The following is a 24,271-nucleotide window of genomic DNA, read 5'->3' on the forward strand; positions in this document are numbered from 1 at the left end:
CGTGGCTTCACTGTCTCTGGATGTTTTGAGTTTCTGGCAAATCTTATAAATCATTCATTAAATTTAATCATTAAATTAAAACAAGATTTTTCACTGAAAGATACAAAGTACAAAACACTGTATTGAATACAAGGTAAACTGTCAATAAATTGGGTAAGTAAAAGCAACAATCCCTGTAGTGAACTAGTTATGAAAAAAAAAAAGAGTTCAAGACATTCTAACTATTTTTTGTAAAATTGTGTTATGGAAACTAAAATGGCACATTAAATACTCAACTACAACATTAAATAATGTTTAGTTACAGGACAGCCGAAAACACATTGTTGACCACTTGTTCTGATGTCTGAACCTGGAATGAAAATTAAGTTTAGATATACAGTAGCCATAAATAAGGAACAAAAAACACTGTTTTAAATTTTTACTATTTATGGTTATATAACTGGGATCAATGAAAACCCTTTTACAGTGACTTTTGAACATTTTCTATGACTAAACATTTTTTAGTCATCTGCACACGTTTCACTTGGGGATATTAGATAAAGTTTCACAAAACTGAAAAAGGATAATGATATTCCAGATAATGTATCTGTTTGCAATACTTTTTCCTGTCAATCAGAACAGAGACAGAACATAAAACATTTCTATGGCATGCACATTTTACAAAAAAAAAAAAGATAAAAGGAAAAAAAAAAAGACTTAAGCCATCATTAAACTCAATGTAATCGCAACTTTACACTTCATATGAGCACCATCTTTGTGTTCCAGTGTTTGTACTTGCCTGACAAATTCTGCTGGGCACTCCAAATTTTTTAAATGATGTTCACATCAATGAGAAGAAGTTGGCTTTTTTGAAACCTTTAAATGGTTTCTGCCTTCGCTGAAAATACTGATGTCATTTCAAATGTCTTAAATCGCAGAGGAAACCTACAGTACAGGCCAAAAGTTTGGACTCACTTTCCTATTCATTTGAATGAGAAGGTGTGTCCAAACCTTTGGCCTGTACTGTACATGACGATGGTGCAAGTTGTGAATAAAAATCCACAAGCTAAAAAAACACTAACAACACTCTGAACTCAACACATGACTAATGCCATCAAGGTCAGACAACAAAGAGGCAAACAGTTCATGCAGGGACTTAAACTCACAATCTACAGATAGACCTTGACTTTGCCCAGCAAGTTTAAATGTTGATGTTATCATTCCCAAGCTACAAATTCCTGGTGTGTCACTGTACATCCCAGATCTCACAGAGCAGCGGTGTAAATTTGTGGTCGTTCATCCTCCAGGACGTGAGCATCTCTGTGTGGTAATGGTTGAGTGTTCTCAGCTCTGTCAGACGACCCAGGAGACGTGCAAAGTACTGTGGCTCCTGGGGATGCTGGAGGGCACACAGCTTCCTCAGCACGTCCAGCATTGACTCCTGAAGTCTCTCCACAGCATGCTGATCCTTCACATGAGGCCGATCTAGAGAACGGACGGATGGGAAGTGATGACAGTGTGTCAGTGGCTGTGGATATATGATCTGTTTTCACAGTTGCAGGAACTGTTGACGCTGCTTTACCTGGCGTCAGGATGGTTATGGCTGTGAGGAGAGCCTGTTCCTCCTGCACCATGTGGAGTTCACCAATGCTTTTGTAAAAGTTGAACATAGGTGTCATGAATTCCTCCGATATGCCTGCAGAAATAAGTCAAAAAGGATTTCACCCTCACCGCTGAATTTTTAAAATGCCGCTCGCTTAAAAACTGAAAAGTTGCATATCGGCCTCAGCTGATTGAGCACATGAACACTGTAAGGATCTGTATTACTGTAAGCCTTGGTTTGATTACGCACAGCAGTTTAAACTCATTTACTATAACACAATAACATTTCCCTGGTTTAGATCAAATATAAGTTAAAAGAAGTTGACAGAATTCAACAGAGCAAAACTGATACACTGCAGTTTAATATGAGATTCAGACTCAACAGTCATTTTAATCCTATTGTAATCTGTTCAACCTCATTTGAAATAACTCTTTCAAAATAAAAGACAGGAGAAGCAGGATATGTAAAAGCAATAGAATAAGTCTGACTTACATAACAGTCTGTACTCTGAGCCAGGACCCTTAATCTACATTAAGGGTCACCTATACAGCCACACACACAGCAAAGAAAACACACAGAAGAACTGGAATAGCAAAAATCTTGTTTTTTCTGGAAAAAAGGGCCGATTTCAGACCAAAGGCTCTTCACTAAATGTTTAAACAGGCAACACAGGTCACTGCATTCCCTGTGTGCAAAGAACAGATTTCAGTTTGTCATCTACATTATCACTTAACTATCACACAATAAAGACATATACACAGATGGACAAATTATCTGAAAACATAGTTTTTAAGACAAAAAAAAAAAAAGATTATGATTTATACATCTTCCCATGTCCCCAAATCTGGGAACTGAACCTGTGACCTTCTTGCGAGGCAACAGCGCTAACCACTATGCTGCCATGCTGCCGCTTCTGATGGTTCATAACTAAATCTATCAGACCACAGATACCAGCTCAAACCGCAGTCTAGTCAAAGGCTGAAAACTAAAGACTATTAAATTCCTCAGTTAGAAGTCAGGGGGGCAAAGGCCATCTGTGCTGGATATGTTATGGATTAACAGGAAAAGAAAAGAGACGGAAGAAATACAAGAAGATGAAGAGCTCAAAAACAATTCACAGCAAAAGAATTTTGACTACATTCAAGAATATAAGTAAGAGTATATTCATGAGCCAAAGTAACATCCAATATAATACAGTTTATTGTTTCAAAGAAAGCGAAGGAATTAAATTTAGAGGGATGAAAGTATCTGCTCTAGTCATGAAGTTTGATCAATGTCATAACATAATATTCAAAGGGAGGATTACAACTGAAATACTTTGATTGCATAATGTCTTAATTCACCTTTGATGGTGTATTTCCTGCTCTTATCAACACATATCAAAATAATATAGTGTCAGTGCAGCAGAATCTCCAGAACTTTTCTGCTTCAGGTAATAACTCAATAAGAAATGAGGATGAGCATTACAAAGTGCTCTCTATACAACTTCAAATTCTTACGATAAGTTTCCAAAGCAGCAGAACGTGTCTCTCAGCTGAGACACATCATGGAGCAGTCAGAAATGCCAGCGAGGCTCCGAGGGAGAGAAGTGGACAATAGCACTCTTGATGTTTTGATAAGAAACAATGGTCCCTTCAGACAGCTCTGCGCCGTTATTCTCCCAGACTGGCCTTTGCTGTGACCATCTCCTTTCCCCACTATTCACACAAGCGATGCGCCGAGGGACCTAACGCCTCAGACACACGGCTGCCTTCACAGTCACTGTCAGTATAACTGTCCATCCTGGCTGACGCAATGAAAGTTTCAAATATCCATATGAATATATTTTCAAACCATCAGCCAATAAAACTATTTGATATCGCATATACTTGTAAACCCAGACCTGGAAAAGACAATGCGTGAGCAAATGGGCGTTTTAATCAAGTTCACCCAGTGCAAGGACAGAGCTGGGTTTACCTTAATGAGATGCTTTACTGCGAGCGTGCCCACACAGGCTGTGTGAAACTGTACCCAGCAAGGGCGCGTGTGCGTGTGTAATCTATACTGAGCCAGAGATCAAGAGGTCAGCACACACTCACAGCCGCATCACAGATCAGCCTGATCAATTAATAAAGGAGGATCTGATTAGACTGGGCTGCAGGTGAAGCTGATTCAGCTGATAAAGCAAACAGCCCCGGCTCGTCAAGGTCACGAGACAGGAGTTAATACACTGCATTTTTTGAATAATGCTTGGAAGTTCACAATTAGTTACACTATGATAAGAAAAAGCTCTTGTTCAGACATTTTTTTTTTATGTCAGCTGACTCACCACTCTTACGTATCCTCGCTTCTAAAACTTCTGTGTGTCCCTTGGGCATCTTTCTGCTGAAAACCTGGGCTGAGCGTAGAAACATGGCTTCCACAGCTGAACCTTTCAGGAGAGCGATCTGATCTTCATGATCCAGAGACAAAAATCCTGCCAGAGACCATTCATCACAATGAGCAAGGAATAAAGTGGCAACTTCATTTTTTTTTTTTCACTTGGTGCACATTCAGCTTCTGCCCATGTCCTCTTATTTCAAAGGATCTGCAATAATACCTGGAATATTTTTTGTAAACTCCACCAGAACTTGGACTTGACTTGTTGCCATTTCTGTCAACAGGAGGAAATTTTCTTCTGCACTGTACTGATCTTGGAGCTGTACAGCAAAGAACAGCAGTAAATAATAGTTGGCTTCAGCTGTGAGGATGTCAGGGCATGTTGACAGTTCATTTCTAAGAACATTCAGTAGCTGAACTTCTGATACATGTCAGCTTAGACCGACTGACAGATCTGTGCTGGTACACATGAGCTGTAGTTACTGCTGCCAAATGTAAACAGATCATCTGTTGAAATTTGCACTAGCCAGAGACATTTAAAAGGAAAAATTATGGGTAATAATACCAGTTTTTTGGCCACGTCTTGAGGAATTTGATGTCTGTTGTAAGCATCTAAGATGATTTTCATCAGTGCCTGCTGCTCTTTGGTGATTTCAATTTTTTCCTGGAATTAAAAAGAGAAAACATAACAGCACATCATGAGATGGGCACTCCTGTCAAGGTGAAAAAAGTTGCAACCTCTCAAGAGAGGTTAAGAAGGTTGTGATTACCTTTGGCCCTTTGGTGGTTGAGGTGACCAGTTTGCTGTCTGTGTTGTCTGCCCCCTCCGTCTCATCTCCAGTCGACTGTCCTGGAGAGGCCTTTGTGTTCTTCCGTAGTCTTTTAGATTTACACTGGATCTCGGTCAGCAGGCCTGGTAGCAGTGGGTTAGGTCAGCTCTTTACTCACATGCGGGTAAAACCAGTCATTTTCTTTTGTCAAGGCACATATGTGAGTCCTTATTGCACTTTTATCGTTAATATTTCAGGAATGATCCTTTCCTGTTGCATATTCATAAAACTGAACCACGTGTTCTCCCGTCCCTTCGCGCTTCTATCTCAATGTCTGTTTTATCAGTTGACTGTCCTGAGTTAAGAAATAACTTTTCAAATTGAGGTGTTGATAGTAATGATAATAATATTGCTGATAAAAATACTACTATGAATGATATCATCAACATCATCCCCTCACATCTACATTTCTCAATTTTTTTTTATTCAGTATAATCAATAACTATTCTCTTTTGATTAAAGACTGGACTTGAGATTAAAGTAGTAAGACACTAACCTTTCTGGTAAATTAGCATTTATCTTTTCACATTATTACCAAAAAGACATATGTTGTTGAGCTCTTATTGCGGTACAGACATGAAAGCCTGCGGCGCTGCAATATTCATCACAGCTCCTCTGCACTATTTATAAGCAACAGGAGTCCAGTCCATCCCGCTCTGCTCACCTGACAGCTCCTAATAGACCTGCTCCCTAAAAACCCTCTAAAGACTTCAGATCAACTACATTTTTCACTATCTAGATTTCTTCATGCCACAATGTATTTGGAAGCACCGATGACTTGATTTCCCAGAAGACAACAGCATTAAGAACACCTTTTACTGTCACTTCATATTTCTTAAATTAGGTTTATGGCATCTGTTGAACTGCTTTTATTCCTGTAACCGTAACAAAAGCTGAACCTTTCTTTTGTCTGTGATGTGATATTCAATCCCCCGGTAAAATTCAACACCCCATGTCAGAATGGAAAATGAGGGCTCATCCGTGCAGCCTGTGACGGCCCTATGCTGATACAAATAAACTGACAGTACAGTATGGGCGTGGATGCTGCTCCTCAGTTTGAAGTGATGCACCGCAGTAAATAGAAGTATGCCGAACATTTCACTCCTCACTGTTTAAATTAACGGTAGTTTCAGCATCCAGTCAGCATAAACGGGTACCAGAAATTATACTCACATTCAGCCAGCATGCCCATCTCCTTGCATTTTCTCAGTCGGCACTCCTGACATTTCCTCCGCATGTACATGTCCATTTCACAGTTTCCACCACTCTTGCACTTGTACACAGCATTCTTAGTTATGCTCCGTCTGAAGAAACCTGAACATAGGTTGGAAAAAAAAAAAGGTATTATCATGTCCCTGGCAAGTCAAACATTTTATACTTTGAAGTTGATATGGATTATATTGTTTCAAAGCTTTAATGTGGTGATGGAGAGAAATTCACACTCAACGTTTACTCAAATCAACCTCAACCCATAATAAACACAATACACATATTGTACGTCATATATAATGATTGCTTATTAGGTAATTATTGGGAGGATATGCTCTCAGTTACTGTCCAAGATATCTAAAGGATACAGTATTTCTAATCGACATGTGATAGTTAGTTGTGGAGAGGCAGACTGCAAACATAGAGAGAGAGGACAAATAACAAAGATCCTGAACAGAACTCAAACCCTGGACATAACAGTTACGTGGTGCGTTTGGTGACCGCTTGACTACTGCAGCGTCAGAAAGCTGAACTCTGCTTGGTCCAGTGTGCATCCTCTGAGAAATATTATTCAGTCTTTATTTACTGACCACAATGACAGCAAAACAATGATTGTTATCAGATATGAATAAAACGACAGCTTAACCTTCACAGTTTAAGTTCTGTTCTTATTATGTCACACAGTCGGTCCCATTAACTCAGCAGGTAATGAGACACACAGGAAGAGCAGCAGAGCAACACAAACACACACGCAGAATAAGTTTAGACCAGTTAATAGACATTCTGATATACAATATTGAGCACAATGACCTGCATTAGCGTAACAGAGCTCAGGTTGCTCCTGCATTGTGCAGCAGAAAGGTGAGAGGGAACCCTATCTGGCAGTAGCACCAGACAGACCTGAGCCTATTGAGTCCGATGGCAGGACAGCTGCAGCACTCCTGGCATTTACCAACCCCACAGTGTGGAATTACACTCATACCCATTCACAGCAAATTCACAGTCACAGAACCACAGGGGGAGCTGCTAAAGGCCACGTCTTTGCTGTCACCAACTTGATAATATTTATGGAAAGTTATTGTAAAGTGTTTGCTCTTATTGTGAAACTCCAGATTCTCACTCTCATTTTAAATGATAAGTGTTACTTTACTGCTGCTGTTTGGAGTGTACATATGAACATCCCTGTCACTGGTGAAATCTTGCATCACTTCTGGAGTGTGGGTCAAATGTCAGCCCATAAATATGCTACCAACTGGACATGCGCATTAAAGAGAATAAATATTGGCTTCAAAAAATACACTTAAAAATCTCAGAATGAAATTAGGTTTATATAAGAACCGTCTCTTCCTTGTGTACATCTGTGTTTTTGAGAGAGCAAATTACTGACTGATAGTAAAAAATAATTGTAGCTTCATTTGGGATCAAGGACAAAGTAATTATATAAAACATTTAGCAATTGCAGGAAGAACCGGCAGTCCCACAGTAGATTGTACCTGCTCGACCCAGGGAGCACAGTGCAAGAAAAAATGTTCAGGGTACTCTGAGAATTATCAAAATGATTGTGAAGCTGCTGTTTTAAGGTAAAATAGTTATATGATGCTGTTTTACAGTCTGTTCTCTCCTTATTATAGTCCAATATCCAAAAACACAAATAGTTCCACCTTAACTACCAAAGAGATTAAACTTTGCATGTTGATAGGATGCTTACCATAGACTGTCCAGCATGTACCCTGCCCTCACCATTGGATAAGCTGCATATAGATAATGGAGGGTTGGATGGATGGATGGATAAGGATGTAATCATTAAGTTATTGAAACTCACCTTTACAGCCCTCACAGGTCAGAGCGTTATAGTGGTATCCAGAGGCCTTGTCTCCACACACAACACACAGTTCCTCTCCTTTGACCCGTCCAGCCTGTGACATGTGTCGCGTCCTCTTGCAGATGGTCGGCACTACTGCAGAGGTCTCCTCCATCTCAGCATCATAGCTGACCTCCAGGGGTCCTTTCCTCAGTTCATACATCCCTGTGTGTGTGTACCATTCATCTCCACTGTACTGAGGATAGTAGTTCTGATTGGAGTAGTATGGTGTGGCAGACATGGACGGCTCCATGGATGGGTACTGCATGCTGGGATAGTTGTTGAAGGCCAGGATGTCGGGATCTGGCAGGAGAGGACTGCTGTGATCTCCGAGAATATCTAAGGCATGAGGAGGAAAACAATTAAACATAGAAAAAACAAAAATTTAAATCATTATCCCCAAACACCCAGACATTTTAACTGCATCTCAAGACCAGATAGTGATTTCAGAATAAAATGTGGCGCATAGCCTGACTCATAAGTCAACGACAAGGTCATTTGCTGAGGATCATTAAATGTTGCTGAACCTTTGAAGGAGAAACTACTTCAGTGACCCTGAGTAAAGATTAAACTGCCATTTTCAAGGTCAAGAATGAGCTTTCACAGACAATGACATCTTTATGTAACCTGGACCATGTCAATTACCAAAGGAAGGTCATTTAGAGCAAACAGCGTTCAGTCAATTCACATTTACTTTCTGTTTATCTCTGAGAACTGAAAACCCCACCCTCCTTAAACCCACCACAATTCCTTTATTTATTACAACTTAACTATGTCTGTGTCCGACTTGATGTGGAGTCTACGGTGGATCTATCAGAGCTGCACGCTGCAACTGGAAGTAAAGATACTGAACCAAATATACTGAAGCTGAAGGCTTTAAAATCAAAACAGTCTGGTAATTATCTGCGGGAAATTCACCATATGCGACATCTTTCGCGGCACAGATTGACATTTATGATCAATACAACGAACACTTGATAGCCTCCGCATTATATCTGTAAACAGCGTTGCTTGAAAAGAAAAAAATGGTTCATTTTATTTCAAGAGTTTCCCTGCATGAGCATGTTGGTGTGTAAAACTGTCTCAGCAGTCAGTCGGTGACACACAACACATACTCTAAAGCAATAAATGATTAACAACTTGCTTGCTCAGAACACAGAGTCTTTTCGGATGACATGTAACTCCACAGCAAACAAGGTGGCACTTTTTCCCCTGAAATAAGACCATTAACATGATCCTGCTGCTGCTTCGTCATGACCGATTCCTAAACAGGTGTGGTATATTCAGGGCACAACATTCCACGTAATGAGTACAGTTAAAGTCATTAAAACAATCAGATACCCATTACACGAAAGACATATGTAACACTGACCTCTTGAAGACTTGGTCTGGACCATGGCCATCTTACTGTGGCCAAACACACAGACTCCTCACAGACTTGACTCTCTGATCCCCTGACAGCACAGATCTGATCTGTAGGTGAGTCCTTCCTTCATGTCTGACTAAAAAAATAATATTCCATTTAATCCTTCTAAAGCAAGGCCTTCCTCTAAAGACGTGACAACAGCAGTTGAAGAAGTTAACTACCCGGCGCTTGCTTGAGAAATCTCAAGGAGAGCAAAGGTTGGAACAGCTACTCATTAACCACAAAGTCGAGTCTCTTTCACATCATTACAAGTAGCTGGCCAATGAACAACGTCATTTTCAGATTTGGGCAATGTTACTGGATAACTGCTACTGTCCAGTAAGTCTGGATTTATTAGCCAGACGGCTGTGCGTGTGTTAGATAGAACCATTTGCCTCCATTGAAAATGTTTCAAATGACTGACTACTCCTGTGGAAATGTATGCAGGAATTGACCTTAATATGTTGAGTGGCATTGTCAATCTGCTGCTTCCCCAATTTGCTCCAGACTAAAACAGAAGGTTGGCATTTTGGTTTTTGATTTAAGTATCTGTCAAATGAAATACAAAACGACTGTCTGATGGGTCATCGCACTTCATAATTTGGTCATCAAATCAAGAATTGTATTAACCTCACTGCCGTGGATGCCTTTTCATCAAGCAATATAATGTGGTTTGTCCAAAGCTTTGGTTTGTTATGAAAATACCTACGAAACTAAGGACATTTCTCTCAGCTCCATTCTGTCTTTGCTGAAAATCCGCCAATGTTAGCAACTAAGATCATAGTAAACATTATAACTGGTAGAATAAGCTCAGTATGTAATGGTGTCAGTCTGAACACTCAAATCATCAGTTGCAGCGTTGGAGTCTTATTTTGACTTAGTTCCTGCCAAGCAGACCTACCAAACAAGTGGGTGCCTTCTGTGATGGAGAATTCATCGTTGGGTGGGATTTGCAGTGGTCCCACCACATTGATGTCGGGTCCCACCCACTCATTCATTCAGGTGGATCTTCAGGCACCACCTCAGACAGGTCAGGATGGACAGGCCCACAAAGGAGTGGTAAGATGAATGGTTACTTCTGCAACAAGCGTAGAAACAATGTGATTAGAGCAACATGGCGCTTATCTCCTGAACACTATTACAGGTGGCAGAAACCTGCAGCACAAAGTAATTAAACATCAGCAGAAACACACCTGTCAGGTTTCCTCTCCCACACAGGTGCTGCCTGCAAGGAGACGAGGGGATGAGAGTCAGCTCAACACAGACTCACTAACAAGAGGCAGTCATTTCCTTCTACTTCCTGAAAAGCAGTAATTATATATCAAGTCCCAGTTCGTATTGAAGCCGACTTGCACATTATACCAACTGAGCTCACTTTCCAGAACATCTCACAGAAGCAATGCTGTCTTTTTTTCATGTAATTGAACTAAATTTAATGTATGATAGCCTTTGGTCGTTGACATAATATGATATGACATAATAGTGTGATAAACCTGGATGTGTCTGAAATGATCACAACAATAACAAACATTTTTTTCCTCCACCTTTCTGCTTTCAAAACAAAAACATGCTCAACATGTGAAATATTGCTTTTATAGACGTCACCCATCACATTTTTTATTACCTCAGTGTAATTTCCCCTGAGATAAAAAAGCTACCCACAAGGATGTAGACAGCCCCCCTTCCACATTAACAACCCACACAACTGCCAAACTTACCTCTCTAGCCATCTCATAAAGAGACTCTGTGGGCTCATAAGAAGTCCACGATTCATCTGTTAACATGAAATATAGCTCTTATAGTTCTTACCTTATCCTGTTCCCTGGCTAGTCGATGCTGAATGCCTGCCTGGTAAAACTTCTCTTCAGTCTGATATCCGCACTGTGAGCTACAGCTCCATCAAAATTTGTTCATGAAAATGCTTGTGTCAGGACTCCAGTGAGAGCATGTGAGACCAGTTGAGGTCATGGAGAGGAGGAATGGATGGTGGTTATTAATTAAACTGTTCATTCCTGTCCACCACCCACCCCTCCAAAAAAATATCTCTCTTTATCTGAACAAGACAAGTGGCTGCCTCATGAATTCTCCAGCAGATCAGGGCCGGACTTGCTCACACACAAACTGCATGGAGCATGCATCCACTCATTGTCATAATGCATTACATCTGTAGAGTCCGAGCAGATTATTGTTTCAGTCGTTAGCATGTTTATCCTGTGTGATGTCTGCTCACCATTCCTGTGACTAATAATGTTGAACCTACACTATTTTTAAGGACAACATGAAATTAAGGTCATCAATGAAAACCTCTGAAAGCAGACTATGTGCGCAACCGTTAGCATTTGTCCTTGGACTGATCAAAGTCATTTTATCTTGTCACTACGATGTGCAGTGCCAGATTTGTTTGCCTTGGCACCTCCACTCCTCACTGTACCTGGCCTGTTGTCTTTGTGTACTCTAAGATCAACATGTCCACAAACACTTAAATCCCCAGTGTCTAATGCCTCTATTATCTAAAATCTTTCCAAAAATAATAGCTTAATCATTGATGGGTTATTGCTCCATACAAAGAGGCCCTTCTGAGTCAATACACAGTCTCTCTGAAATAAACAGAACCTTTGCCATTAGCTGTTTGTGGACTATGTGATCTGTGTTTCACAGCATGTGAGGAATGAGCTGGCAGAGATTGGTCTCTGGGAAGGAAAAGACACAACCATGGAACATATTCAATATATATGTGAAGATTTAAACATTTCTCACCATTTGGGATAAGGAGGACTAGAACAGATAGTAGGTGTAGGTTTGGGTTTTAGCCTTTCATTTCCCCCTTTGGCGTTTTGTTCCTCAATCCTGACAGACAATCCCGACAAATTCAAGGATGTTTGTGACCTTGAAACTTTTCACAAACAAAATAGACCAAATTCTAATCGGACACACACAGCTCATAGATCACAACAGCATTTCTAAATGTTAAATGTGCATGTTTCAGAACTCTCCATGACAGCTATCATTTCAAGCAGCAGCAGCAGCTGTTTGGAGAAGCGAGTTTGACACTGGCTGTGTCCGGTAATTATCTTCTGTGGTGAAAATTAAGCAGGCGGATAAAGAGAGATAAGAAAAAGGATGTTTACCACAGTGTGATGGAAAACAGAGAGGTCTTAAGAATATTTAAAAATGTCTAATTTAAACACGCTAACATAAACAGCACTGTTAGACACGGCTTATACTGTCACATCGACAAGATAAAGAGAATGTGATTTGTATACATGGGACGGTGTGCCTTCATCACAGTTTTGTGCTCTTCGCTTCAGTGTAAAAATTTGATGAAGGGAAAGAAAGAAATAAAAAACAACATAAAAACTGAGCTTTTGTAAAGAGGTAGAAACCAGACAGGGGTTTCAGTCTTCCTTTTCAGTTTGTTTATTACTTTCTTTGTGGCTTTATGAAAGGCAGTGTCCATCTGAAATATCTCAGCAGCTATAGTTGCAGTTAAATTTTATACAGACATTCATGGTCACTAGAGGATTAACCAACTGCCTTTGGTGATCCTCAGAAGTTCCTTCTAGCATAACTATAACATTTATGGGTTTGAATGAAGTCTCTCAATAAATGTTGGATATTGTATTGCCTTGAAATGTGGTTTCTACTGCTCATCCTTTGGACATTTGGACACTCAGGGTTAATTAACAAAGGTTAAATAATAAAAATTGCACCTGATAAATATCACGTGAGAATTGTCAGTGTGTGCATGTTAACATGTTAGCAGTAGCATTTAGCCTGTATAGACCTGCAGAGCAGCTCAGATGGCTGTATTTTCCACTAACACTTTAATTACACCCACAAGAAATTTGATTAGAAATGTGTATTTTTTTTTCAAGTTACAAATAATATGAAATGCTTAATGTCATAATGTTATTCAATAATCCACAACCTATGATTTATGTTAATTTTATATTCTAAATATGTGATTTATTATATCTCAGGTCTGCTAAGGTAAAGTGTAAATGAAATCAAAGCTCTCAAACAATATGGTAATAATTTACTGTGCAAAATGAATTTTCTCTTTGGAAGCAGGAATGGTGAAGGATGTAAATGCGTTTAACTCTTTTATGACCGGAGTGAAACATTCCCCCCATTATTCTTTAGAAACAAACTGGATCTTCTGGTATCAAACATTGAGAAGTTGCAAAAAGACAACTGTCAGAGGAATAAATAAATTTTCACCAAATGCTTCATGGAGCTGTTTCACCTCAGTTTGGGCTCAGAGAACTAAGAAATAATTAAACTGATATTGTACTGGAAGAAGCACCTCACAAACGGATGTTGAGATCTGCTCAGGTAGGAGAAGGAGCAAAGCAGTGACAGAATTATTCAACAACAGCAAATACATACAGGCAAAGAAAACAAAACAAAAAAAACAACCGGGCTCATTACATTAACACTGTGGTGTGTAGTCGAACCCATTATTATATTCCAGAAGCACATCTCTTTTCATGTTGCATAGCTGACACCAAACATGTCAAAAACTCTCAAAGTAGCGTTAGCACAGACGGAGAACAAGCCGGCACAGGTTGGAGAAAAAGTAAAGTCTGCTTCAAAAGCTGATATGTGTTTCTAATGTGTCTTTAGCACAACATCAGTTGGTCCGTGTTTGTTGATCTGTGGTTTACTTTTTACTCAGCAGACGAGTACACAGTGTATGTTAGTGTAAATGTATTGTCCTGATTCTGACTTATTGGCGTATTGACTTTTATTTTTGTTCTTTGTGATGTTGTGATAAAATTAAGATTTCATTTTAGCATTTAATCTTTTTTAAATTGTTTTTTCATGTGATCGTTTCCTGTGATTATTGGTACATCACAGTCCAACTGGTGAATTTACCGGAAATGGAAAAGAGTGCGATTTATGTACAAATGACACTGCTTCTCCTGCCACAGCTCCGTTTCCCTGACTTTGATTTTGAGCTGTAATCTTTGAATGGATGTGTGTGTAAGGAATCTTGTCTCACTGGTATTGGTCCTGGTAGTACCCATTCCCAAAATGCTCCTCCTCCTCTTGCATGGTCACGCCTCTCTTCTTTTTCCAGCCCTGTTTCTGGCCGGATGAAGTCTCTGCTGTTCCGTAGCTCTTTTTTGGAGCCATCATGCTGTCACTGTTGAGCTCTGACTCTTCAGCCAGCTCGTCCTCATCGATGATACCACATTTATCCTCACTCATGCTCTCAGGGTTGGCCCAGTCCTGTTGCTCTCCCGAAGCAAAGATAGCGTAGAAAATGACCCCTGAGTAATGCACCATGGACGCAATAACAAAGACGTTCTGCCACTCCAGTCGAGTCTGCGGGTAGAGGAATACAGTCAATGGATATCCTGTCAGAAGTAGAAAAATGGATCCTTTGATGATTTACCACCAAGGTAATGATGTAAATCCTTTGAACTGCACGAGGCATTGGACATACTGCAGCTGCAAGGGGTGCAATAAATTTTACAGGCCCATAAATTATTCACATTAACAGTTTTTACTGTGCAAGAATACATACTGCAACTCTTTCACCAAAAAGGCAAACATCTCTGGATCTCTGGTTCCTCCCTGTGTGTGTGTGTGTGTGTTTGTGTCAGCACGGGTGTGGTGCATCACCTGCAGTGTGACACATCTGTAATTCATCACTCATGAAGCTCTGTTGTAATACCCTGGTCATCTCCTCACTTCCTCTGGCCTGTTTCTGCTCCCCATGTGGTCACAGCTCATTTTCTAATGTTGCCATGTCCACGTCTCCCCTGCGTTTCTCCTTACTCTGGTTCCCGCTCCTTTCCTTTCCTCCCACATTCCCTCCCCTGAACCCAAACTTACAATATAATACTTTTGTTACGCCACTCTGCTCATCTGATTCTTTGTCTGCCCTGGAGTCCAAAACAGAAGCTCTATGGCCACAACATAATATACAATCATAATATGTAAATGAAACTGGTATAAAACCTCAGTGATGGACAATATTTCAGGTTCTTGGAGAGTTGGGAATGACGAAACAAAATAATTTCAACAGAATATGGGATGAGCAAAGTTACAAAAGTATCTGAGCTGAAACAACCTTCCTAAATAATACTAGATATGTAAAACTTTTACAGTCACCTTGTGTTTAGTCAAAGCTCCAACAATCAGAGGACACACCATGCCAGACAGCGTTCCCACGCCGTTAGAAATTCCCATCAGGATGCTGGCGTATCGAGGGGCAATATCCAGATGATTGACATTAAAACCTAAGAACAGAATACACAAATCAGGTCCGATTTTTAGTCACAAGTATTTTTGCAAAACTGAACGTGGTTTATTTCCACAGGCACACTTGAATTTTTTGTTGCCATGACAGCAATCTATAAAATATTCAGTAGCAGGAGCTCAGTGAAGGCCTGGCAGACTAATGCATGTATACTGCATCACACCCAAAGGAAAAGTATTGCAGCCTTTTCATTTTTGTATGAGTACTTTATAATCCAAAAGTATTTTTTAAAAGAGGTGCAGCTACAAAATCCTGTGCAATTTGAGTGTTTTCAAATGATCTAATTCTAAAGAAACACTCGTGATTTTGGTTTGAAGTTAAAATGAAAATCCTACATTTGAGATAAAATAAATTTTTAATTGGTGGTAATACCTGAGATGGCAAATCCACTAAAGCCTACAGCCAGAACCAGGAAGGAGATGGCAACCCCCCGCGTGTGAGAAAACCCGACCACCAGCAGCAGAGTGGCCTCCATCCCAAAACCTGAGAAAGTACAGGACCAGAGAATGTGTTATAAATCTGTTTTCAAATGTGCATCAAGTCAGTGTAAGAACTGAGCTCTCTGAGGTGACAACAAGTCCTGCACAATCCTGCAAGGGTTTACCACTGAAACATACTGCTATGGGACTGTTTTTGTACATTTCTTTTTCATATTTATAGACAATTGTTGGCTAAGGACAGAACTCACTGATATTGAAATACATTTTTCAAGTCTACAATTCCTTTGAGAATATATATGTATAGTTAATAGCATTTTATAGTCAGATAAACTAGAAACAACCAATAGTGATACAAAGCTTATTCAAATATGTTAATTTCATATCCCACCATTTAAACAATACACATTTTATTTCTAATTCCATGATCTGCATGTGTCCAACAAGCTGTGTTGCGCTCACTTTACCAGGACGTACCCCCACAGTTCATGAGTTTCCTCACATTTGTGGTTGACATGATTTTGTTGCTGCGTAAGAAGTCTGCTAGCTGTCCCCCTATAGGAACAACAATAGTCATCACCATGTGGGGGACAGCAGACAGGATCCCCACCTGTCAGGAGTTCACACATTCAGAAAACAGTCCTGTAATAAACAATCTCTCTGTATGGATGTTTCTCAGTATTTGCTGAATAGCTGTAGTGACACTGTGAGCTCAACCTTGCTGATGGGGAAACCAAAGACCTCCTCAAAATAGGCCGGTTGGCTGATTAGGAGCAGGTAGAAGGTCCAGCTCCGGCAGAAGTTGGCCACGATGATAGCATAGACAGGCATAGAGGTAAAAAAACGACGCCACGGAGTCTTGAATTTCTGTGATTGAGAGCAACGGGATTCTTTAAAAAAATAAAACGCACAATGACGCAATCGAATTGGCAAAATATTACATTTACACACCTCAGTCACACTCAGTTGGTTCATTGTTTCACCAATAGTGGACTCGATGTACATCCTCTCCTCGTCAGTGATGGTGGGATGTATGGCAGGACTTCCATATGCCAGCAGGAGCCACAGGATATACCATACGATCCCAAAAACACCTTGTCACAAAATGACAGCAGCAAAACGTGAAGGAATTCTTTAATATACGCACACTTATTCACCTTTGTAGTGAAAGCTTAGTAAAGTACTGCAGAGCAGTTTGGGGCCAGGACAGACTAATTAAAAACCAGCCCACACCTTCGCTGGAGTTTTTATTATGAAGATTAAATGAGCAGAGTGTGAGTCACAGAGCCCAGACAGGAAAATGTTCATTTACATCAATAAATCATGAGATCATATCACAGCAGAACCAGAGTAGATTTTTATTAAAACACGTTGGGCAGAGTATGAATTTTATGTGCTAATCGATTTAATCAAAGTCAAAAGCAATTCAGACAACACTTATTGTGCAAAGCGTACAAAGTATAACTGCAGCGCAACATGACAGTCAAGGATTAAGCAAAACACATTGTATGACACTGACATTTAATTTAATTATTGGCTCAGTGTCTGAGGAAGCTCATTCACCAGCCACTGTGCATATCAATTTAAATACGTGGTTAGTTGCAACTAAGTGCTTTGTTAATGGCAAAGTAACAAACCCTTGGGTGGTAGCCATCGTTTTTGGTGATTTCAATAAATAAATTTGCAACTCTAGTTCCCTAATAAGTCTGCAATATCAATAAAAAATTAATGAGCTAAAAAGAAAAGTTTGCTGCTGATGATAACGAACCACACAATCATTGTTTCACAACATGGGCACCAAAGGTTATTCTCATTAACGGTTTACTGCTTATTTCTAAACCTGTATGATTTCTTGGGGACTTGTAGCAATATTTTAGTATGCTTAAACATTCATTATATACGCATACTACGCATCATACTTTATGCATCAACGTGTGAGGTATTATGATTGTGCTGTTTTTGATTAAAAGCTTGTCCTTACCATAGACATAAAAGACAGACGGCCAGCCGACGTACTGAACAAGCACTCCAGCTAAAGGCATGGCGATCACCGCTCCTGCATAGGATCCTGGGAACAACAGGTGTCAAAGTTCAATGCCGTGGAGGTTATTATGCCAGCAGTAACACAGGAGCTCACTGATAAATAACTAATTCTATTAGGTGTGATTGTCAAACTAAAAGAATATGTTGTTGCTCATATATATTTAATTTCAGTTGGTTTGCATATTATAACAGCTAAGTATTAATCGTCATGGTGCCTTCAGTCGAAAAAGACCTTCTTACACTGTGTAGAGATGAAAATGTGTGCTGATAAAAGACACATCAATTTAACAGCCAAAAAAAATTGTGTTAAAATGAGTGAGTGGCGCTGTCTTCACAGAAAGTGTGTTTTAATGTGTTTTCTATTATCTGGTAGATTCACAAACACTGTTGTTGGGAATAGAGCAGGCAGCAGCAGAGTGCTTTTGGACAGTAAGCAATGTGACACTTCATTGAGGTGAACAGACGGAGAAGGTCCTTCTGAATACGCAGGTGAGCCGTGTTCATTTACAGACAATGTCAAGAGGGTATTGATGCATGGGTTGCCATGGTACCAGTTTAAAGTGCAGCATGGTTATTTTAATTTCAGGACGGACAGCAGTGGACTAGATCTGCAAAACAAAACCAGCTCTCTCACGTCCATTTATTGGGAGGATTGGGGGGGAACTAGAAACAAATCTCTCACCACAGAATGAAGTGGTAGCCAGTCGACTCCGTTCAAGAGGCGGTGCCCATTTGGACCACATCCCATGACATGCTGGGTAGGTGACACCCTGAAAAGGACATGATGTGGAAGATGTCATAAAGTTTGAGTTTGATATGCTTCACAGGAAAAGATCAACATTTTGATTCCTCTCAAATACCTCTAATACAAATAAGTTGTGCTTTTACAATGCAGCGCAAGGCGACGCCTCAGGCCAGTCTTACATGCAACTCATACTAAGCTCCAGAAGTGCGGTGAAGTAGATATTGTGACCTTTGGACAGCGCTAGATTAGCTGTTTTCTTTCTATAAAAACCTAAGCATTGGCCTTGCAGTCAGTGGTACTGAGCTTCTAGTCAACATCTCAGAACAAAAACAAATGTGCATATTTTCCCAAGTGTTAAACCATTGGCTTAAGTGAATCGACAAGCATATACACTTATTTGTCTCCAGCATTTTTGTTCTTACCTCCACTAAACCTTGCAGGATGCGAACAAACATGACGCAACCATAGTGGACCCTCGCGGCTGATGGGATGAACATGTTCAGCAGTGATGTCAGGAAAATGGCCGCCCCGAACACCCTGTAGAGTAACAGCCATGTTGTTGTGTGTGAAGGAGATTGGGAGGTAACATCAATGTCCATCTACTGTATCTTTTTTCACCATTATCGTCTCATGAGGAGAGGAAGGAGAAGGAAAAAGATGTCCGTTCCTGCTAACAAAATCCAGCTAACAGTACTGGCCCCTTTGATAATGCTTCGGTGCCTGTTTTATATTGTGATATTATTCAGGTCTCATGCTGCCTACTGTCTGAAATCATATGTTTAATATTGGCAGACACAATATCTCCAAATATCTGGCAGGCAAAGAAACTGCAGTCAGCCTTACAATGAGACAGATTAAATGCCTCTGCCTTCCAGTCTGCTTCTGCTTCTGCCAACAAAAATTTTTTTAGAAACTTGAACTGTAAGCAGGACTGGTAGGTATAAGCCCATTATTTCAGCTAAGACTGGGCATGTGTTAAACGTACTAGTGTTATTGATTGAATTTAGCATTTCCCGATGCATTAAACAGTTCCTTTAAAGCCTTTTCCCAAAGTCCATTGAGTAATTTTAAATGAATTGATTTCAGTCAACTAATAGTGAAGCCTCATCCTTTAGTTGGCCACCTGAACCAAGTAGTTATACAAATCAATCTTGAGAGTGAAGCATTTTCCCTCACGTATTAGTGCCATGTCATCCAGCTAATTTCAGAAAGCGTAATGAGTAATTATGAATTACTGGTTCCTCTGACAATGCTTTGGTGCCTGTTTTATGTTGTGATATTATTCAGGTAAAAGCACAACAAACACAAGCTACCCAGTGTCTGAAATTATATGTCTAATATTGGCAGACACAATAGCTCCAAATAACTCAGTCAGCCTTATAATGAGACAGATCTCACGCCTCTGCCTTCCAGGGACTGAGATAAAGACATCCCATTCAGGCCACAAGTTTGTGCTTCATCACTACGGTGCCACTTAGTTCCCTTCTCTTCTCTACTTCACCTCACCCCCCCCCTTCCTTCTCTTTTTCCAAAACAGCGTGTAAGTGACACTTGTAATATTCCAGTGGCTGCTGTTTCAGAAAGAAATCAGAGGCAGGATCTTTCATTATTAACTCTGTCAGTGGTGTGTCCTCTTTTCCTGTGAAGCTTTTATTACACGATTACTATCTGCTCCATCAGCACCGCTCACCGCATCATGCAGCTTTAACCCATTAAATACATGCCCCCCCCTCCCCAATAAAACCTTTACCTCTGTTTTGAGGTTATTTCTTAACCTATGTGGTCAAACCTGCAGCAGCCACGACGCATAATACTTAAAAGGAAAAAAAAAAAAAAAAAAAAAACAACTAATCCATAGATAAAACCAATGTCTGACTCTGCACACCTAATATATAACATCAACATTATCTTATTGTTTTCTCTTCTCTGTGTCTCTCTGACAAAAGAACCAACATACAAACCAAAAAAAAAAAAAAAAACCATTAACTGGGTAATGATGTAATAGAGACCACAGTATTACGGTCAACTGTGAATCATGAAGTACATGTGACCTGTTGGCAGAAAGCTTGTTGGAGATGAAACCACCAGGGATCTGAGTGACAATGTAGCCCCAAAAGAAGGAGCCATGAATCAGCCCAACAGTTTCTGGGTCCCAGTTAAATTCAGCTTTCTGAAAAGGAAGACAAAGACGTTTCAGCAGTACACACAGAAGAAGAATTTTTAAAAATGCTTGCTCAAATCAATCGGTCAAATCACAAAGTTTTTTTTACAATAAACTTAAATGCTTGTTATAACATAAGTACGTTTTATAATTTATCAGTAAATCAAAGAAAAAGAAAAAAAAAAAAAAACATTTGGGGAAAAAAAGTCCTAAAATGTCTTTAACTCCAGTTACCTGAAGCACTGGAGTCCCATTGATATAGACAGTGTTGTTGTTCACCATCTCCACAATGGCCACACCAAGGTTGCAACGAATGCCAAAGGAGATGCAGAAGCCCAGTCCGCTGAGGATGGCGATGATGTACCGTTTAGGGAGCCCACCACAGCTGCAGTCCAGCAGCGGGGCAGGACGTGGTGTTGATGCCACGGGACGCCCATCCTCTGTCAGCTCAATGTTATCCTCTTCATCTACATTGCTACCATCTATTTTTCTATGAAGGATGTATAAAGAAAAAAAAGAAAAAAAAAACGGTCAGCAGATACTTGATACTTGCTGATACTTTAAACTGGATTTTTTTTTTTTTGCAAGTCACCTGGTTTTGTGCAGTATTCACATGATAATGTCCAACACTATTGAATTTAACTGTAACTTCACCAGAATTTTATAACAAGAGTTTGGTCGTCACCTGCTTTATGTGTAAAGCGCCTTGATGTAACTGTGCTATGATTTAGTGTGATAATTGATGATATAAATGAATTTGATTTAATGTGAACAAAACTCACTTTCAGAAAGCAGGAGCTGAGGCCGCACACCAAGACACACAACTACAAAGGTCACAACACTGCTATTCTCAGGTGGTGTCAGGTGTACCTGAACCCAGAATCCATCCCTTTTACTGTCCCCGTATGCTCAGATCTTTTCAGTCTTTTTTCCTCATTGGAAATCCTTGAAAACTCTTCCTTTTCTGACCTACCTACCTTCTTTATATCAATATTATGCACTGTTGAGTAATTGATGCAGCAAAGTGGACAAACTGGAGTTAAACTGCTGCACAAGTTCATATAGGACAAGATTTTTTTCCCCCAACATTTTTCTCTGTAAAAATTAAAAGTAAAAAATACAATCTGTGTGACAGTAGAACGAGAAAAAAAGTCTTCCGCGACGTCATTGAGGTCACAGAGCAGATACAGACAAGACAAGAAAAGATAGTCAAGTCAACGTTATTGGTATCATGCAGCGGTTTTTATAGAAAGTTAGAAGATATCTCAACATCTTATACACAGCTACAAAAAAATACTTCTAATGCTTCAACTAGAGCAAATATAGAATGCTAAATAGAATTTGTGGCAATTTGTGGGATTATGGGATTAGTAAAGAGACAAAATAAACACACAACAATCATTGATCATTAACTGAATGTACTCAAGTTAAAAAAAATGTCTATTGGTGCATTAAGCAAAAATGGCTTAAAAACATATGGACAAAATCATTACACTTTTCCTAAGTATTTATGCTTGAATATATTGTATAGCTGACCTTTTTCTCAATCATCCAGTGGCTCTGTTTGGTATGTTTCATAGGAAAAAGTCCTAATCAGCATAAAGCCATTCTGTTCATTTATAAACTTAACAATGAAAAGTACAACATGCATTTTTAGTGATTCTTTGCTCTGGATAAAACTAGATCTGACTGTCTTACTCTAAACTATCAACTTGAATTGAAAGGTTAAATAATTCTGTCCTGATCCAGTAAAATCTCTTTTATAGAACTACACTGAAGTGGAAAAAAATCATCTGGGTTTTTATTTTTAAAATCTAAAAAGGGTCTCTTTATTATTATTACTATATATTAAGATGCCGCAAAGATAATTTCTCTCATTTTCCACTTTTTTCAAAACATAAGTTGTTGCATTCATATTAAGTAAAAAAAGACTATAAACACATTAATTCTAAACACACAGCCCATTCTACAGGAAATTGTCTACTTGGTGTATTATCTCTTTAAATGACAACAATCTCCCTTATATATGGAGGCTCCCATCACCACACACTTCCTTCTGAAATTTGTATCAGATATGAAATATGTATTAATGTCTTAAAATAAAGCTGATTATATCACTGGCATTGCCTGGCAAGCCAAAGAATCAAATATTTATTTATCTTCAGGATCTCTGCAAACGCGATGGACTTAATGTGCTCTCCTCCAGGTTTTCTGACAATACATTTTTCAGCCCTCTTAGTGAAGTGTGTTAAATGTTTTTTCTTTCTACACAGAATAAAGCGTATCAACAAGCACCACAAAGACAAAGCCTATTACATGCAGTCCAGGGAGGCTGGATTAAAAAAAAAAAACAAAAAAAACAAAAACAAAACCACAAAACCCGTATACAGTCCTCCCTCCACTCTCCATACAAACCACTTACCTTTGTAGTTTTCCTAAAGAGTCCCCCACAGTGTTCTTCACTTCCTCTTTCCCAGGCTTAAGCACCTGCTCCTTCAAACCTGCCAACCCGCCAAAAGGCATTTTTTTTGGTTCTTCGTTCAAAATGGTGTTTGATATGAAGGGAAAAAATAAGAGGGGAACAAATTCCACTAAATGCTGCTCCTCATCCTCCCAGAGACTGAGGCACCAGGGGTTGGCTCCACCTTTCAGCGGTGCCAATGGTTCCTCAGAGGTAACACAGACTTTCTTCTCTGCTTGTCAAAGAGGATTCAGAAAAAAGCTGGAGAGAGGATAGTGTTAAAGTATTCCTCCATCCAAAGTACCATTCAGTCAGAGCCTCTTGAGGTTGTCTCAAGATCTCAAAAAGATCCATGCAAGACTGACAAGTGAGGAGGAGAGCAGGAAATGTGTAGAATCCAGGTTTTACTCACTTATCTTGTGAGCCCTTTTTGTCTGCAGCTGGACTGAATGAGCCACACAGATCGCCTGTCCATGTCATATTTCATCCATTACTGATGAGGATGGGCAGGTGTGGCTGCTCCAAAACCCTGCCCCTTTCCTTACACATCATTATCATCATCATCATCTCCATTGTGATCACTGTCAGATCCCCAACACCACCTCTTCACCCAGTTAGGTTTATCTGATAGCTGCTCACTGACTGAACAATTAAATATATATGAGCTTGACAAGTTGCACTGAGGACAGACTGAAGTAGCTGGATTGGAGTGGAGTAAAATGGGAGCAGGTGAATTATCACAGTCAAACAGTTATTTTCCTGTTCTTTACTGCTGTTTTCTCCATGTTGGCTTTTCCATGTTCTCCGTAGATATGACAGAGTGATGGAAACCATAACTGCTGCCATAAAGCACTACAGCTCAAAACCACGTCTCAAACCATTCGACATGAGAGTGAGTTTCTTTCATA

General features: G+C 39.7%; 2 protein-coding genes across 4 annotated transcripts; both read right to left on the reverse strand.

The window, feature by feature from the left end:
* Positions 1-1,225: 1,225 nt before the first annotated feature.
* nr1h4 (nuclear receptor subfamily 1, group H, member 4) lies at positions 1,226-10,243 on the reverse strand. 2 transcript variants are annotated; one of them, XM_029523532.1, is made up of 9 exons: positions 10,147-10,243; positions 7,802-8,179; positions 5,944-6,084; positions 4,711-4,853; positions 4,506-4,604; positions 4,161-4,260; positions 3,891-4,037; positions 1,562-1,675; positions 1,226-1,464 (listed from the first exon to the last, which is right to left on the reverse strand). In XM_029523532.1, the coding sequence occupies exons 1-9, from the start codon at positions 10,241-10,243 to the stop codon at positions 1,226-1,228; spliced, it is 1,458 nt and encodes a 485-aa protein (XP_029379392.1). The 2 variants fall into 2 exon arrangements, with proteins under 2 accessions (XP_029379392.1, XP_029379393.1); XM_029523533.1 differs by lacking the exon at positions 10,147-10,243 and adding an exon at positions 9,213-9,243.
* A 3,535-nt stretch (positions 10,244-13,778) lies between these two features.
* slc17a8 (solute carrier family 17 member 8) lies at positions 13,779-23,425 on the reverse strand. Of its 2 annotated transcripts, XM_029523043.1 has the most exons (12): positions 23,325-23,425; positions 21,137-21,392; positions 20,793-20,911; positions 19,164-19,278; positions 18,679-18,766; positions 17,935-18,021; positions 16,914-17,047; positions 16,671-16,820; positions 16,431-16,563; positions 15,889-15,999; positions 15,369-15,496; positions 13,779-14,576 (listed from the first exon to the last, which is right to left on the reverse strand). In XM_029523043.1, the coding sequence occupies exons 1-12, from the start codon at positions 23,423-23,425 to the stop codon at positions 14,247-14,249; spliced, it is 1,752 nt and encodes a 583-aa protein (XP_029378903.1). In that variant the 3' UTR covers positions 13,779-14,246. The 2 variants fall into 2 exon arrangements, with proteins under 2 accessions (XP_029378903.1, XP_029378904.1); XM_029523044.1 differs by lacking the exon at positions 16,671-16,820.
* Between the last annotated feature and the right edge of the window lie 846 nt (positions 23,426-24,271).

Source organism: Echeneis naucrates, chromosome 16, assembly GCF_900963305.1.
Source record: "Echeneis naucrates chromosome 16, fEcheNa1.1, whole genome shotgun sequence".
In the NCBI taxonomy this organism is placed as follows: Eukaryota; Metazoa; Chordata; class Actinopteri; order Carangiformes; family Echeneidae; genus Echeneis; species Echeneis naucrates.